The following is a 15784-nucleotide window of genomic DNA, read 5'->3' as shown; positions in this document are numbered from 1 at the left end:
TGAGCTCACAGTAGCTGCGAGGAAGATGTATAATTCCCATGTTGTTTTGGATGAACTAGACAAATCTCTCCACAAGGAATATATGTGTCTTGCTTTCAGATAGATGACTCTTTCATTATATGTAGTCAGCATTTCTGTTTCCAAGGTGCTGGGAGTGGAGTAACCGTGGGCAGCAAGGAGAAGACCTGCATAACAGAGTGCGCCAATGCAGAGAAATCTGAGGCGCTTGCCCACTGAGTCAGGTTGCGTTCGGTTGAAGGTATGTAGGTTTTGGAGCAGGCTTTTCATTTCTCAGGTTTCTGCACTGTGCTTCCTTTCTGTCCTAGAGGTCCAAGAGGGCACATCAGTTCTGTTGCAACACCGTGTGTGTAGACGGTCAGCTCTGCTCTGGCGCAGAGGCTGAAGTGATAAGCACAGCCTGACCTGAGCTGCCCTGCTGATGGGTCTCTGTGCTGTCTCTCACCTGCTCCTGGTTCTGGGATACCGGTGCAGCTGCTGAGGTGCTGGGACCGGGAGCCTCTTCTGGTCTTGCTGTATTGCTTGGGACAGCAGCAGAAAGGATGGGGTTTTTCTTCCTGCAGCGCTTCTAGGCCTGCCTAAGCCTTACAGAAGTATTTGCAGTAGCACTTTGGTTTACCAGAACACTGACAGGTAGACTACTGTTTGCAAATGCTAATCCCCACTGCATAAGGTGAAAGACATAGATTATAAGCATCTTAAAATACCCTGTTTGAATTGCCCAGTGCACAGCAGGAAAAAAAGGCAACTTGCTCTTTTTACTTTCATTTGGGTTATTAAAATGTATTCCTGAGGTATGTGGAGTTGTTTTAACTAGCCTGTCTGGTAGATCTGGGAATACTAGTGTTTCATAGGGTGTAAAATCTTTATGAAAGTCACTTTGATGCAGTTAGTTGGACTGAATCTTGAAAGTGGATACTGGTACAATAGTGACATTCAATAAAGTATGTCTCTTTAACTGAATAATGTTTTCTCAGTTCTAGTATATAGATTGTTAGGAAATGTAAACTGTGTGAAGGGGAATGTGCCTTTGCTCTGTTGTAATGTACATCACGTTATGAAAATATTTAATTAGATTTCAGTCCTTTACTAGCAGGTAAGTCTCTTCTTGGCTGATGCTGTCGATATTGCAGTATCATAATCCCGAAGTATGCAGGCCTTGCTATGGTTTAGAAGTGACTTTGTTTAAAAGATTGAGTGTCTTACTGTTAGTGACTTCAGAAGTCTCGGATAAATTTAGAATCCATTCATAGAATAAAGGTAATCTTTGTAAGTTGTTAATCTTCGTAGATATGATCGATCTTTTCAGAAGTTTAGGATTGTTTTCCACAACAATGAAGACTGATTTAAAGGTGTTCTTTTAGAAAGCCAGTGGCAAAGTGCTACCAATAATGTTATACCTCAGTCACTCGCTATAAATTCATTTTAATAGGATGTTATGCCTTGCATAAGAGTTCTATTCCCATGTAATTTTCCTGAGGATCTATCTGCTAGCATGTCCATTGAAAACACTTTGTGTACTAGCTGTAAAACCTGTATTTTGAAAGAGAAGTACCTTGTCTCTTCTACCCTGCTACCTTTTGAGTGAGGCTTTTTAAAATTGTTTTTCCACAACTCTTGAGTACAAAAACTTAGGTAAAATCCATCAGTGTTTGATAAAACATGTTACAGAAGGAAGCTGTTACTAAAAGAGGTTTCATAAATTGCCCATCACTTTGACTCCCTCTTAATAATTCCTTTGCTGTTTGCGTAACTGACACAATAAGTCTCTAACATGATTACAGTGCTGTTGCAATGCCTATAAATCTTCCTCTCTTTTATCAGTAGATGTGTCGTTCTTGTACTCATTGAAATGCTTCAGTCCTTAGACAGAAGGATGTGGTTGTTCAAGAAACTGTACAAAGTAAATGCAAAAGCCTGCCCTTGTTTATGCACACATAACTTCTTCCTAATTATTTCCATTAATTTCTCAGTTTATTCATTTGGTTGAAATAGGAGCCTGTAGTTACAAGCTAGATTCTTACCACTTATCTAAAACACTGCAACACAAAATAGCAATCACAGCGTGCGCTACCTCAGCAATTAGTAACAAGATATGTGATAGGGAAAACTTCAGACTATAAATCTACAGGTTGTGCAATACCTGATTATCAGACTCTTTTCCTGGATAATAGAATGGTTTGCTGCTCCAAGGCTCTGTGCATTCACACATTTCTGATACTTTTGTCAGTTTTACAGCATATGCTTAGTAGCAACTGCTTCCTAATCTTAAACTGCAATTTGCTGCCTGAAGTCACCTTATGGGCCTGATTTACTTTAATGCTCCTAAAGGATTATGGAGTAGGATTTCCTATTACTTATGGAATATGTACAGAACAGCAAGCAGTATTAGAGGTTAAGAACATATTTTTACAATTGCCAGCTCAAAGGGTTTAGGAGTCAAGTTGTACTTCTAGCTTAAAGAACACGGTCTGTCTTACTGTTGTCTGTTATGCCACTAATTAAAATTTTCCTGTGTCTGTGAAAGTCTCATGTTGTGAGATTTGCGGTTAAACATAATTTGGTCAGTGCCTTTCATCTCATAGGTAGCTCTTCCTTAATCTGGTGCTTGGCAAAAAAAAATAATTATATGGACAGGTATTAAAAAATGTTTTTGAGAGGGACTTGAAAAATGACTTCTATTGTTTCAAGAGATGTCTTGGAGGATGTCGCAAATAGAAAGAGCGACCTTTTACCTGTTCATTCTTCCCTGATCTTGAATTGATGCACTGCATTCATGCTTGTGTGTATGTATGTATTTTTGTCTTTAGTATCAGCTGCTTGCCTGTGGCTGACACAGCTAAGATTTGGTTTGGGTGCATGTATTTTTATCACCGAATCATCCTGCAATCGGTGTTAGAGGACCTTTTATTTGTCTTGGAATATTTTCTTCCTCTTTCAGCTTTTATACTTACCTGTAAGTGCTTTTTGTTAGCCATTCCTTGCTATCTTAGGCTTGATAAAATGCTTTGCTTACAGGGCCTTTGGTCATGCAACTTGCGTTGTAGGGCTTGGTTCTGTATTTGTTTAACTGAAATGTTTACAAGCCTGTGAAGGTTGGATACCATGCTTTATCTGTAAAACCATGTTTAATAACAGCTAAAGCAAACAGATTTGCGCATAAAATAAGTTAACATTAATGGGATTTTGAGTGGGCAGGGCAGAACTGGGGCTTCAGTAAATCAGGTAACAATCCAAGATCCGTCCCTGTTTCTTTCTCTTCTGTAATACTTCCTTTTTATGAAGAGTAGTAGTAAACTATAGCCAGTAGCTGCTTATGTGATTTTTCAGAGGGAGTTTGTAGTGCTCTCAGTAAGAAGTTGTGTTTCAGTCACAACCTAGCGCAGCATTTTTCTTACCGTACTTCCAACCATGTGTCCCTTCTTACAGCTACAATACATACTATCTCCAAAGAACTAAACACACTATATATGTTTGCCTGTGGTAGATGCTGCTGTTGGGCATGGTAAGGTGGGATTGGCTCCTGAGGTGATGCTGCATTGCTTATGGCCCTGGTTTTTGACCTCGAATGGAGATAGGAGCTGGTGGGATAATGGATGTTGAGCTGCTTTTGGTGAAAGAAAAGCAATCAGCTCAGCAGCAGCTTGGCCCGAAGCCTGCCGCAGGCGGTTGCGGTACATAACTGATAACTGGTCTCCCTATGCGGAAACTGCATCAGACTTGCAACTTGTATTAAGTGTTTTGTTGCTGACAAAACTCTTTTGTCCCAACTCTTTTCTGCCTTTTGTTCCAATTGGCGCAGATCACTGATATGAAATTTGGGAGAGTTTACAGCTCTAAAAAGCAGGGTTTGTATTTTCCCTTCTAAAATACTGAGTTTTGTGTAATGAACTGTTAGTAAAGAGAGAGGACAATCCTGTGAGCCAGATTAAATGATAAATCTGTGTGTTATCAGAACTCTAGTGGCAGTTTGCAGTATGCACAGTTTGCTGAAATGCATACAAATCTCAGAATTCCCCCCCCCGCTTTTTTGCTCCTGTGGTGCACATCATTATTAGCTTTCTGTTCGGGTGTAGTCATTTCGGTGCTAATCACCCATGCTTTGCAGAGGTGGAAGTCTAGTTGGTAAGCCTGCTCTTTTTAATGTGTACTGGTGTCTGTTAAATTGTAATGAGTAACTTGAGCTCTTTGGGTAAGGTGAGAGTGATCAGCAGCTAGAAGATTGCTCCTTTGCTGTCAGTATGGTGCTGCTCTTTAGTACGAAGGGCACCTTTCTAGGCAGAGGTCCCCGTCTTCTGACCAAACTACAAAGGTAAACTCAACAAAATTTAGCCAATCTAAAGAAAAGCTGAAAGGAAGGGAATGACTTGGAAGAGCTAATAGTGTGACTGAGCTCAGTCTCTGTAAAACCTTGTCTTCCGCTTTAGAAGTCAGGAGTGTCATGTGTTACTAGTGAATAAAAAGGACTCTCTTTATATTGTTGCAGTATGTGTAAGTGGGTAAGAACTGTTTACTTTTTTTGAGTAGTGTTAAGTATTTGTGTAGTTTGAATTCAAGCTGTGCTGCATACAGAGGTGTCTGAGAGCCTCTTTTGCCTCTAGATCTCACTACAATGGAGGAAAACACTGATGATGGGAATGCTGACTTGAAAATGGTTATTTCTGTGAGAATCAAAAATAGTAGGTAGGCAGCTGGTAGTATAAAACGGGGGAAAAAAATGAAACGTGTCTGTAAATTTTAATTACAATGTGATTAGCAGACTAAGGATTGGCAGTAAATCCGATCTCCAGTATGTATTTCAGTACTGTGACTGACTTACATAAATTATTAATGGGAATTATTTCAAAACTATTTGTAAGATTTAAATATAACTCTAGTATTAGTTCAGTTTTATAATATTAATTTAAACATTAAAGACTTTTCAGTGTACTTTATATAAACATAAATGCCATTCAGTTTCTTTCCACATTGCCCAGTTTTCAAGTATCAGGCATTTGTGAACAATGGCGGGGGGAAGGATCCTCCCCCTTATTTTTTGACTCTGAAAGTCACCAATTTCTGTATGGTCATGCTTCTTGTTCTAGATCCTCCTTGGCCTTTCTGGGTGAATGGAAAAAGATACTTCTAAATCCTGATTATTTTTTTTTTTAAAGAACTGTTTTGATCAGCTAAAAACATCCCTCCAGCAGTCTTCTGTAGATGCGCTTGGTTTTCTGTAACACTTCAAAACTCGTACTTTCTCTTTCACTTGGGAAAAAAAACCAACCTGCATGTAGGTCATAACTGCATGAGAAGCTGTTGGAATAGGTTTAATGTTTAACCTTTTGGTATTCCTTTAATCGTTAACTTTTTCTCACTGCACTCCAATAGATGAACTCTTTACAGATGGCAGTTGGTTTCGCTCGTATAAAGCCGCTCCATGTGTCTTTTGTCCTCCATACCAGTTCTAGTTTTTAGGGCTTTTTATCTGAAAGGAGTAATGACTTCAATTTGGTGATAATTTGGTGGGCTGTTTTTTGGGTTTTTTTTGGTTTGGCTTTTTTTTAAATCTTAGAAATTTTTAGATTTTTTTTCACCTCTGTTATAAATGGATCTTACATACCAGCTCAGGCACACAAACCATCTTATTTAATGGAGGTAAATCCTAAGCAGAAGGACTTAGGGTAGAGGTACAAAAAAGCTTTATATTAACTATCTTGGAAAAATGTGTCATCCTCTGGCTTTGGGCTTTCTTTCCTTTTTTCTGTCAGGACATTTGACATGCTCCTGGTATTCATAAACAGAAAGCAGTTGCATTGGATGTTGATACTTTTTTATTTGTTTTGGCAAATGATGTATTCTGGGAATTTACTGCTGGAGTATGACTGGAAGTTACTGGGGAAAAGTCCCTGTGCTCTGGTTTTGATTAACTCGCTTCCAGCTGAGCACCACCTCATAATCTTCCTGACCCCTGGAAAGCCCCTTTTACCTATGTGCTGCTTACTAATTTTGGAGGTGAGCCGAATCATATATTCCCAAGCCTCCGCAGCTCTCATTCCTGACATGCTGGAGGAGCTCATTGCTGAGGATGGTTGGAGCGAAGGAGCATCTGGAGCTGAGCTTGTGTAGTTGTGTGTTGCTGCCCTGTTGATGGCACTGAGCACCTCCCTCTTCCCTCCCAGATTGCCAAATGGGAATTATGCTCATGATTACAAAGTGCTGTTACATATTGCCCTTGTTCTTGCTAAATACAAACCTTCCAAGCTCCCTGCTTCTGTCTGACCAGGGGATGAAATGATGAGGTTTCATCCTGCAGGTTCCTCCCAGAAGTTCAATAGCAGGTCAAAGCCATTTTTCCCAGTAAAAATGTCACGTAATCAACATTTCTCTAATGGCATCATGTATTTAATATCTTTATGGCTTGGCAGGCGTGGTACGTATTTTCCTGTCCCAGTGGAAGACGCTTTCATTGAAAAGGGGAGTTGCATAATAGTTTTTTCAGAAGCAATTTATTTTTTTTATCAGTTCTGAAGTTACTGCAAGCTACAGATTCCTGCAGAAGCATCGTGTGTCATCTCTTGACACTGATACACCTCAAAGGAGAAAAACTAATGCTTGGTAAAGTGCTTGTAGTTATATTGGCAGACTTTCATGTTAGATAGGTAGAGCTTTATAGTACCTTCATAAAGAGTAAAATAATCCAATGCAATTCCCATTTTGGACATTTCTGCTCAGCGAGGGTGGGGATAGGAAGAAGTGGGGTGGTACTGTTGCTATCCCAGGGAAGTACAGGTGTAGTTGCTATGGCTTTTGGTGGCATGCGTATAACCCCAGCTGTGGAAAATACACCTTGGGGCTAAGGCTTGTATCTTCCTGTGCTGTGCTCTGGGCCTGTATCGGGTCAGGAGATAAGAGTACAGCCGGCATGCCTGCATCTGGCAACCTGTTGGATCCTGACTAGATCCTGACTAGCCCTTAGGCTCCAGGAACCTTTGATTTATACTGCTGATAGAAACATTAACTGTTTCTGAGTTTCCCAATCCTACACCTCCATTCATGGTTTTGTACTATGGCTATTGTTGACAGGAGTAGTAACTTAATACCATGGGAATGCTTCTAGCATGGGGTGATGTAATCAATGTTTTTTTTCCAAGTTTGGTCATTTTTTTTTTTAGTAATTCATTGACAAACCGTTATTTACTTATTTTTTTTTTTAAAACCACACTTACCTAATGAGTGTTATCCTCCAGTGGGGCCCTGTTGAAGGTAGCTTCAGCGTGGCTTGTTGGTACCAATATTGAACACTACACTGAGCCTGGGTACTTCTGTGCTTGTACAGCCCTCTGCTGCAGTTTGAAACCTGCAAGTTTATGGATGGGAGCGAAGCATTCCCAGAATGCTTTGTCAGCCTGTGAATGTGGTGGTGGTGTGGAGACCTCAATAAATTCTCCGTATTTCAGTTCCTCACTACCTGCCCATGGGTACTGTAAGGTTTCGCTGTGCATCTCTGTGCTGTGGGCTTTGTCTTGGTAAAGAAAAAAAAAGAAAAACAAACAAAACTGGCAAAACCCATGTGTCTCTGCCTGAATGAAATTTTTTGTGCACGCACTACCGCTGGTGATAATTAATTTAAAATTAGGTAAAGATCTCTAAGTGATGGTCGGTAATCTCCTCCTAGGCAGTGGCTATCACTACCTGAAGTCAAGTGTGGAGGAGTCTTCAAATCCAGTAAGAAAACTTTTCATGTGAGAAACTTGATAGCTGATGTCCCTTGTGGTGATTTTTTTTTTTCCAGCTTTACTCGGGCTTGGTGCATGCTTTAAGTGTTTTGAAGTCAAGCCACTTGCAGCAGCTGGAGTAGGAGAAATTCGGGGTGTCTTTCAGAAAGCTCAATATTATATAGTAGCAATACAAATATTAGATGCTCTGTTGGTGAGCTGGTAACCCACCTAACATTTAAAAAAAAAAAAGCTAAAAATGTCCTGAGCAATCTGTTGTAGGAGGGTTATAAGACTGCGCTGTAAGGAGATAATGAGGACTAAGTAGCAGTGTTATGTTTCTGTTGTGCTTGTTTACAAAGGACACTGCAACAGACTTGGGTTTCCACATGGATTGGTTTGGCATGAGAAAAGAGTAGACTTGTTTGGTTTGGCTTGCACTTGTTCCTCTGTCCTAGGAGGGCTGAAGTGGCTGAGGAGCTTTCTGACATGCCCTCCATGCTTCTAATGCACTTTGCTTTCATCTGGTCCTTAAAATATTTTATAGGCTTTACTCACCAAAACATGGGGTTGTGGGCCTGTGGGTATTTTCCCTTTCCCTGGCAACCTGCTGCTGTCCAGGAACTCTGTGTTTAGGGTGGCAGTGGGGTTTTCGGCATAGGCTAAAGTTCGTGCTTGAGTGTGTGCTTAAGTGCTGATTTTAAGTAGGTTCAGAAACAAGTACTTCTAAAAGTGCTTCAGTGGAAGTTGCGATGTTCACATGTGTAATACTAACTCCTGCTATTTCACCTGTTCTCATACAGAAAGTGTCATTTTTGAAAGCTCAAAGTTGGTTCTTATTCAGAGGTAGCATCTTCCTGCCAGATTTTGACCTTCTGCACCGATATGTCTGAGTGTTGATACTAAAGACAAATGTCGCATGAATTTGCATGTCCTTTTAGGAGGAAAAAAAATTCTTATCTTCTCTATTCCCATTGGCTTATATGAAAACAAAATGGCAGAAAATGTTACCCTTAAATTAGAACAGAGAGTTGCAAATTGAAGGAGGATGGCTTGAAAGCTGGGGGTAACTGGTGGACAAGACCTTGTAGTAGAAATGCTCCTAACCGTAATAACGGTAGCGTGAAGTGTGGCAAGCTCAAACTCCAAAATTAAAACGGACATATTAGAAGTTCCAGTTGAGGGGGCAAGACTGAATTGTATTTATAAGAGTCATCTTACGTCCTATGCACTGAAAATCACCAGGGCGTCCTTTGGGTCTCATGTGAATAAATATGGGATTTTAGCCTTTGGGTCTTTGAACTTAGCATCTTTCTTATTGTTGTGTGTGTGTGTATATATATATTTTACAATGACAATAATGCAGCTGTGCTTTTAAATATAATCCCGAATGTAGCAGGATCTAGCTTTCAGACCTGACTTCAAGACCTTAGAGCTGTTGGATGGCATAAGTAATTCGGAAGCGGTGCACATGGCATCTCTGTGGAGGCTGTGTCATTGTCTCAGTTGGTTTTCCTGCCATTTAATGCAGGTGCCGTATTGGTATCTGTGTTGGAAGAAGTCTCTTGTCTACCCTTAATGCCAGGTGGGAGGGGGGGAAAAGGCAGATCTCGCTGGAAACCGGGCATTACCAGATGCACTCTGAAGCTGAGTGGCTCTCTTGTTCCCTGTGACCGCGGCAAAGATGCCTTTCAAACAGGGAGATCTGGTTAGCTTTCATGGGGCAGCCACGTAATAACTCCTTTAAATTCCCAGGTAGCATACAAACCTGTTTTCTGTTGATGTAATGCTTTTATTTTTCATTTCAGCTATGAAGCCGTACGCTCCAGCTTTCATTCTCCTATGGAGTGCTGTCGGGATAGCGAGGGCTGCCAAAATCGTTGTTGTGCCGCCAATTATGTTTGAAAGCCATCTTTATATTTTCAAGACTCTGGCCTCAGCCTTGCATGACCAAGGTCACCAGACAGTGTTTCTCCTCTCTGAGGGCAGAGAGATTCCTCCATCTAATCACTATAGACTTCAGCGCTACCCAGGGATCTTTAACAGCAGCACCTCGGATGATTTTCTCCAGTCCAAGATGAGGAGTATCTTCTCTGGGAGACTGACAGCCCTTGAACTGTTCGATATCCTGGACCATTATTCCAAGAACTGCGACATGATTGTTGGCAACCGAAACCTCATGCGCGCCCTGAAACAGGAAAAATTTGACCTGCTCCTGGTCGATCCCAATGAGATGTGTGGATTTGTTATAGCTCATCTTTTAGGGGTTAAATATGCCGTCTTCTCCACTGGCCTCTGGTATCCAGCAGAAGTGGGTGCTCCAGCTCCCCTGTCTTATGTTCCAGAATTTAACTCGCTGCTCACAGATCACATGAACCTATTTGAGAGGATTAAAAATACTGTTGTTTATCTTATTTCAAGATTTGGAGTCAGTTTTTTGGTTCTGCCAAAATACGAAAGGATAATGCAGAAACACAAGGTTCTGCCAGAACGGTCTATGTATGACTTGGTTCATGGATCCAGCCTGTGGATGCTTTGTACTGATGTAGCACTGGAGTTTCCGAGACCTACGCTACCCAATGTTGTTTATGTGGGAGGAATCCTAACCAAACCGGCCAGCCCTCTGCCAGAAGTAAGGTTTGCTGAGCTTTACAGTAATTCCTGTGGTATCTAGTTGAGCTCACATGATAAATGACGGTTTTTAAGCTGTGAATTCCAAATGGGATCCAGTGGCTTTTGTTGTTGCTTGGTGAAATAGACCCTTGAAGTCACTGGAAGTAGCTTGGGGTGATGGTGAGGGGAACTAGCAGACACAAACTTGTCAAAATGAGTCTTTTGTGGTTGCAGGAAGTATTTTGCTTTTCAGTAAGGTGCTTAATGGTATGGTAGAGGAAAAAACAGTGCATGCTCTCTTGGAAACTACATCTGTAGCTTCTAACCAAGCGTGGGCTAACAGGGGAAGAAGGGAGAATGGATGAATACTGCTTATGCTTAAAGAACCCCTTTGATAGGTTATACTATCTAATTTCATGGTAGTAGTGTTTTTATGGAGACTTTGCTTCCCTTGTTTTGATAGGTAAAAATGTCTTTAAAAGTGGGTGTATGTAAGCACAAAGAGACTGGGCTAAGAAATGGAGATGTCGTGAGTTGACATAAATGGCACTACTGCTGCACTCGAATATGAATTTTTACTGTATGCTTACTCGCCATCAGGTACTGAATGTCAGACTGAAATAGTGGTAGTGACTGGATTGATTCCAGAAATCCTGGCTGCACAGATTAATAATTAAGTTTGATTACTTCAGTGTGCCATGTGATCTTTGATAGCTGATACCCCAGAATGCCTTGTTCAGCAACACAATAGCGAGTGATGGACAGAGAGAAATTTCACGGAAAACCATGTCCTTTACGCTTCTATTTATGTATGCATAAACAAATAGAAGCATCCATTAATAATCATCTTCAATTCAAGATCTGACTGGGTGATAAATAGGTAGACCTGCAGTGCTCAACAATTTCCTTCTAAAAGTGTCTTGTTCAGCCTTTGCTTTTTGCGTGAAAACTGTCAGGCTTGCTTTTCACCTGTTTTACCCTGAAAATTGGTAAGGCTGAGGGTTTTTTTTTTGCTGTTTCTTTTTTTTTTTTATTCTTTGCACTGTTGGTACTGTCTTGACTTCACAGTACCTCTTTTTTTTTTACTGACTCAGAAAATATCAGATAATTCTCATCTGGGCTGCAGGATGTGGAGTGGTGAGCCCAATTCCCTCGTCTTTTTTTTTTCTTCCCCTGTTCAATGTTAAATGTATCTGAGCTGAATGAGAGGAGGCACTTCAATTGCACTCTGAAAATAGTAGTGATTAGATCCCAGCTTATACTGTTGTCTGTTCTCCAAGGTGTCATCAGAGATGACTGTAACAGTGCTGTTTCTATCTGGTGGTTCTTGTGTGTACATTAATGTGTTCGTGTTTAGAAAGCGTCAGGCTGCACAGATATTCTGAGAAAGCAGACTAAAGGTAACATGTGCTGTCTAAAAGTCCAGCCGTATTCTCTCCAGGAAAAACATCCTGGCTCGACTGAGTTTCAGCACTTCATTTTCCAAACCGATATTTTCTTTTTCTGTAATAAGAAAAATGTCTTTGACAAATTTGAGCACTACATCAACATTGTCTTTTTTTTTTTAGCTCTGTAGATTGGTCTTTAGGGTAAAAAAAAAAAAATTGTCCTCAAAAGCAGATAGCACTTTCTTTGCTATAAAATAGAGTGGAAGAAAATGAAAGGAGCAGTTTTCTTTCAGTGTTTTGCTATAGGATTATGTGTGTGTATAGATACAGAGATATATGTTTATACGCACATATATATCTGGAGCCTTTTGAGAATATATTTCTGTGTACTTTCTAAATTTAATCTGGAACCACAGATTTCAACCTGTTACAATCTCTTATGATGCAAGAAGGTGGAACAATAAGTAAAATGTTTAACATAGCCAGACTGACAGTGACCTTGAAATACCTGTAGATAGAGTACATGCTGGCAAATACTTATTACTGGGGGGGGGGGGGGAACCACCATGTAATTATGTGTGAACCGAGACATTATTTACATTCTTTTCAGTTTTATTGGGCAATTCATTCTTACAATGTTCTAAGTGCAAGATTTGATTGAATGCGAGAGACAAAGTGATTGTGTTCATCTCTTATCATATAATTTGTCCATGCCTAAACTGTTACGCATAATCCACTGTGGTATGTATTGTAGCTAAATCATTGGGCAATCAGTTTGTTTTTACTGAAGATTTAGATAGAATTCTAACTGTCGCCTTATCCTGGCAGATTAAAGTTGGATAGCTGATGCTGCGACTGCTTTCAGCTGTTGTTGCATCTCTAAGGCAGGAGCCTTTGCTAACTTATTTTCTGCAGCTTTTAGTACCTGGTGCATTAAGGTAAGCCAGAAGCAGAGCTGGTTCACATTTCTGGGCTGGAAACGGTGATGCTGGAAATGGTGATGCTTCAGGAGCTGTCTCGTAAACGGAAGTGATGTTCCTGCCCAGAGATGATCATCAGAGGAGAGGGGTATGTGGCTGGACATAACAGCTTTAGCAGGCAACTTTAAGCTGCTATTACAAGCTATGCAAGTCTCTTACATTCTCCAAAACTGCTTAGAAGTAGCCTAGTCCACTTTTTCTGTTAGGCAAGTGCTAGGGAAAAAAAAAATCCGTGTTGTTTTTCTTCAGGTCCAAAATACCTGCTCAACATACAATACTCAGGCACCTCAGCAGTGGCACTGCTGCCTCGTCCGAAGTGAGAGTTTGTTATTTTTTGGGGGGGGGGGGGGCAGTGAAAAAGAAAAAAAAAGTAGTTTATTTAACCAAATCTGAATTCCTACACATAACTGAAAAGCTCTGTTTTTCTGTTAATAATTAACATAATCAAAAAAGAAAAAGCAGAGAGTAATAATGAAACAATTGAAGAGGAGACAAAGGTCAAGGCCTTTCAAACTGTTACAGGATGGCTGTTCAGTTTTAGGGGATGTGGTTGCTCAGAGTCTGCACCTGTGTTTTTCCTAAACTTTCTTTAAAGAAAAGTTAGAAAAACACAGCTTTAATAGTGTGTAGCACAGGGTGCTGAATATCCATGTCATAATGGTGCATCTGTGAGGGGATGGTTTCCAGAGCTCTTGCTTTCCTCTGTCTCTGTCCCAGTTGCATTAATGACTTTGTTTCGGGGCAGTGGAAGGGTTTGTAAATCCCTCCAGTCATCCCCACTTACTGCATGCGGGCAGAGTATTTTTGGTGCAGGTAAATTAGGTTTATTTCAGAGGATGTCAGGATGGAAGCTTTTTCTCCTGTGAACTGAATGTCTGGTAAGAGACATAAGGGTCTGTAGCAGCATTTGGCCTTTAAGTGATGTGCTTTGGGGGAGGGGGGTGTGTGTGCTCGGCTCGGGGACCACAGTGGATGTAGCCAAAGTCAAGCTGCCGGAGCCTGCACAGTGCATCCGCAGAGCCTCTGCCGTGCTGGCGGGGTGCTCGGGTAGGGGCAGGCTGCAGTCCCTGCAGGGACCGTATGTTAGCCGTGCATCTTGTGCGTCACCCGTGAAGGGAACTGGCCTTAGCGAGGCGTATCTTGGTAAGATCAGAAACCAGCATAGCCGATCGTGCAGTTAGGTCTTGTGGCGTGCATGATTTTTAGCTGCTGCTGAGCTCTACAGCAATTCCGCCTGCAGCACGCAGCACCCGGCTGTGGTACACAAACTGCAAATGTGTCTTCAGGACGCAGCCTGCCCAGATGCCTTGGGAAGCCTTTGCCAGGCTCCCATCCTCCTCTCTTTTTTTTTTTTTTTGTTTTGCTGTCCCTCTAAGGCAGTGACCTGATGTTGGTCTGCGCTTGGCGCAGTGTCCCTCGGCGTGGTCGCAGTGATCAGCCTGATGAGAAGCGGGAGCCAAGAGCCAGCCAGGAGAGCAGTGGGTCCTTTGGAGGTCACCGCTCTGCCTGGCTCCCTGCAGCACCTTGCAGCATGGCACGGGCAGCTGGGAGTTTTCTTCTCGGCGTAGCGGGGTTAGTCTTGCCCTTTACAGAGAGGCAATATGTCAGTGACTAAAATTACCGAGGATGGCTCCTCTGATCCTTGCTGCAGGTGGATGAAGCTGAGCATAACTTGTGTCACTGTGCTTCATCATGGTGGTCACTGCTTTGCAAAGCTCAGCATCGGCAATAGGCACTGCACAGTTAGGAGTCGTCTTCTGTGGTAGCTAGCCTGCTGTTTTCAGTGTGTGGATTTAGAAGACGCTTCTTGCATAGTGTGCTGTGTGAAAGACAAGGAGATGGTTAATGGCGCTGTTGAAAGACAAGGAGATGGTTAATGTGGCTGCACTCATTACCCATAAGTGAATAAAATCTTGCATGCATGTGAGAGAGAGTCCAGGGTTTGTATAGTTAATTCCAAAAAGAGTATGTTCTGAATTGCATAGAGGACAGTGCAAGCAGAATTAGCCTTAAAAGAGGAAAAGCTAGAGACAGATTGAATATCAAGTCTTTAAGGTCATTGCTGACTTAAACTATGAAGTGTATGGTGTCGCTGGCAGTATTTTCCAGATAACTGGCAGTCTGTTAGGAAAGTAAAAGGCTTCTCTGCCTCTCTTGTATTAATCTTCTCCAGAGGGATCTTGCGAAGCTGAATGAAGCTGGCTTTTTAAAGTAACACACGCTTTAAGGAACAATGGGGAAACCTCTGCTATGGCATTTATATCTTGTGACTAGGTTGATAGGTAGGTAGGTATTAATCAGCCTGATAAGATACGTCCTTGAATCAGGGTAGAAATGTGACGGGTGCCACAAGCAGCTGCCTCGGGAAATACCTGGTCCCTAGCGAGGAGAGGGCAGAGGGCACTGGAAATGAGCAGGCGTCTTCCCTGCAAGAAAAGCAGCTGAACAGTTTCAAAAAGACTCCTTTCCATCAACGAGTCAGTGATAAGGTGTGTTTGGACATGGACTGGATCCTGCAGTTTGGACACAGTTCTAATTGAGAGAATCTGTGTTGCTTTTAGGAAAAAAAAAATAGTATATTGCAGACTAAAATGATGCAACCCTGTAGTTTTTAAGTTGAGCTGCTTCTTTTTCACATCTACGCAGTTTCTGAAGTTTCATAAATATTTCTGTGTAATGCAATGCTTTTTTTCAATGTTGATCTTGAGGTGGCACTCCAGACTGAATGCCACTTGTCCTTGACAGGGAAAGAGAAACAAATGACAATTCATTTTTATTTTTTTTAATTCTTCTTTACCTGAGTAAACTAAACTTATGCTACAAAGAGGGTGTTCACGTTTCAGAAGTAGAAGCTGTCCTTTCAGCCCTAGCTGTCAACAAATAGTAATTACAGTAACCTACTCACTCCTCCCTGTGGATCTCTTATCTGATCTTGTTGTTATACAGATCTAGATCAAGGTAACAAATTGGTGGCTTTGAAAATCTTCTCTAAAAAGTTGAGGTTTTTTCCGAGTCTTGCTGACAGTGGTATGTTTACTAGGCATGTTTTAGTTGATCTTTATTATCTTTTAAATTACGTAGAGCAATA

General features: G+C 41.4%; 1 protein-coding gene across 3 annotated transcripts in view; it reads left to right on the top strand.

The window, feature by feature from the left end:
- UGT8 (UDP glycosyltransferase 8) overlaps positions 1–15784 on the top strand; it is a 43004-nt gene that overhangs the window by 8838 nt on the left and 18382 nt on the right. For all 3 annotated transcript variants that reach the window (XM_063336754.1, XM_063336755.1, XM_063336752.1), the window contains exon 2: positions 9524–10347. In XM_063336754.1, coding sequence (XP_063192824.1) covers positions 9526–10347 — 822 coding nt within the window. In that variant the 5' untranslated portion in view covers positions 9524–9525. The remainder of the gene's footprint in view (positions 1–9523; positions 10348–15784) is intronic.

Source organism: Chroicocephalus ridibundus, chromosome 5, assembly GCF_963924245.1.
Source record: "Chroicocephalus ridibundus chromosome 5, bChrRid1.1, whole genome shotgun sequence".
Lineage (NCBI taxonomy): Eukaryota > Metazoa > Chordata > Aves > Charadriiformes > Laridae > Chroicocephalus > Chroicocephalus ridibundus.
The sequence above is the reverse complement of the archived record's forward strand: the minus strand, read 5'-3'. Positions and strand labels throughout refer to the sequence as shown.